The sequence below is a fragment of the Humulus lupulus genome, chromosome 7, assembly GCF_963169125.1.
Source record: "Humulus lupulus chromosome 7, drHumLupu1.1, whole genome shotgun sequence".
NCBI classification, from domain to species: Eukaryota; Viridiplantae; Streptophyta; class Magnoliopsida; order Rosales; family Cannabaceae; genus Humulus; species Humulus lupulus.
This window is the reverse complement of record NC_084799.1, coordinates 33,472,305-33,473,911: the sequence shown is the minus strand read 5'-3', so window position 1 is coordinate 33,473,911 and position 1,607 is coordinate 33,472,305. Positions and strand designations below refer to the sequence as shown.

Genomic DNA, 1,607 nt, shown 5'->3' with positions numbered 1-1,607 from the left:
GTTATACAATGGTGGTCCTTATGAGCTAATTGTTCTACACTTCTTACTTGGTGTAGCTTGTTATATGGGTCGTGAGTGGGAACTTAGTTTCCGTCTGGGTATGCGTCCTTGGATTGCTGTTGCATATTCAGCTCCTGTTGCAGCTGCTACTGCTGTTTTCTTGATCTACCCAATTGGTCAAGGAAGCTTTTCTGATGGTATGCCTTTAGGAATCTCTGGTACTTTCAATTTCATGATTGTATTCCAAGCTGAGCACAACATCCTTATGCACCCATTTCACATGTTAGGCGTAGCTGGTGTATTCGGCGGTTCCCTATTCAGTGCTATGCATGGTTCCTTGGTAACCTCTAGTTTGATCAGGGAAACCACAGAAAATGAATTTGCTAATGAAGGTTACAGATTCGGTCAAGAGGAAGAAACCTATAATATTGTAGCCGCTCAAGGTTATTTTGGCCGATTGATCTTCCAATATGCTAGTTTCAACAACTCTCGTTCTTTACACTTCTTCTTAGCTGCTTGGCCTGTAGTAGGTATTTGGTTTACCGCTTTAGGTATTAGCACTATGGCTTTCAACTTAAATGGTTTCAATTTCAACCAATCTGTAGTTGATAGTCAAGGTCGTGTAATTAATACTTGGGCTGATATCATTAACCGTGCTAATCTTGGTATGGAAGTTATGCATGAACGTAATGCTCACAACTTCCCTCTAGACCTAGTTGCTGTAGAAGTTCCATCTACAAATGGATAAAACTTCGGTATTAGTCTATATGAGTTATTGAAAAGAAATCTAAAGGAGCAATACTAAACTTCTATCAAGAAGTTTGGTATTGATCCTTTAGATTTCTTTTTTAGTATTTTTTTAGTTACATAAGTTTTTTTCTTTCCTTCAATATATTACTATATTCATTTCTATCGGTCTGTCCTTCTCTTTTTTATTATTTCGATTTTAAATAAAAGATAAAGGTTTCAATTTCTTTTAGCTTGTCTAAAATTGAAATATATTCAAATATACTCAAAAATATTAGTTTAATATAGGGGCGGATGTAGCCAAGTGGATCAAGGCAGTGGATTGTGAATCCACCACGCGCGGGTTCAATTCCCGTCGTTCGCCCAAAACCTTTCATTATTTGAAATTTTTTGAATTTCATAATTTCATTATTGTTTCATAATTTCATTATTGTTTATTGTCCTATAGCATATACTTCTGTATATCGGTTTGTTCTTCTCTTCTTTATCATAAGGTTCACTCCTCACTAATGAACGATAAGCATCTATATTAACTTTTATTATTTATTAACTAAATATTAACTAATTATTAACGACGAGATCTATTATCATTTTTTGCATGTCCCCGGAAATTTAGAGTGGGTGCAAATTCTCCCAATTTATGGCCTACCATACGATCTGTTATATAAATGGGCAAATGTTCTTTTCCATTATGAACAGCAATAGTATGCCCGATCATTGTAGGTATAATGGTAGACGCTCAGGACCAAGTTACTATTATTTCTTTTTCCGCTTTTGTGTTAAGCATATTCATTTTTCTTAATAAATGATTGGCTACAAAAGGATTTTTTTTTAGTGAACGTGCCACAATTAATTACTCC

The 1,607-nt window shown here is 35.0% G+C and overlaps 1 protein-coding gene across 1 annotated transcript; it reads left to right on the top strand.

Annotated features, from left to right (window-relative positions):
• On the top strand, positions 1-849 carry LOC133791119 (photosystem II protein D1-like). Its single transcript, XM_062229022.1, has one exon. It carries the CDS (start codon positions 65-67, stop codon positions 746-748), a length of 684 nt encoding a protein of 227 aa, XP_062085006.1. The 5' UTR covers positions 1-64; the 3' UTR covers positions 749-849.
• Positions 850-1,607: the final 758 nt, after the last annotated feature.

Excerpts from the sequence above, each read along its gene's own strand:
- LOC133791119 (XM_062229022.1), top strand. The coding sequence starts at position 65 with ATGGGTCGTGAGTGGGAACTTAGTTTCCGTCTGGGTATGCGTCCTTGG.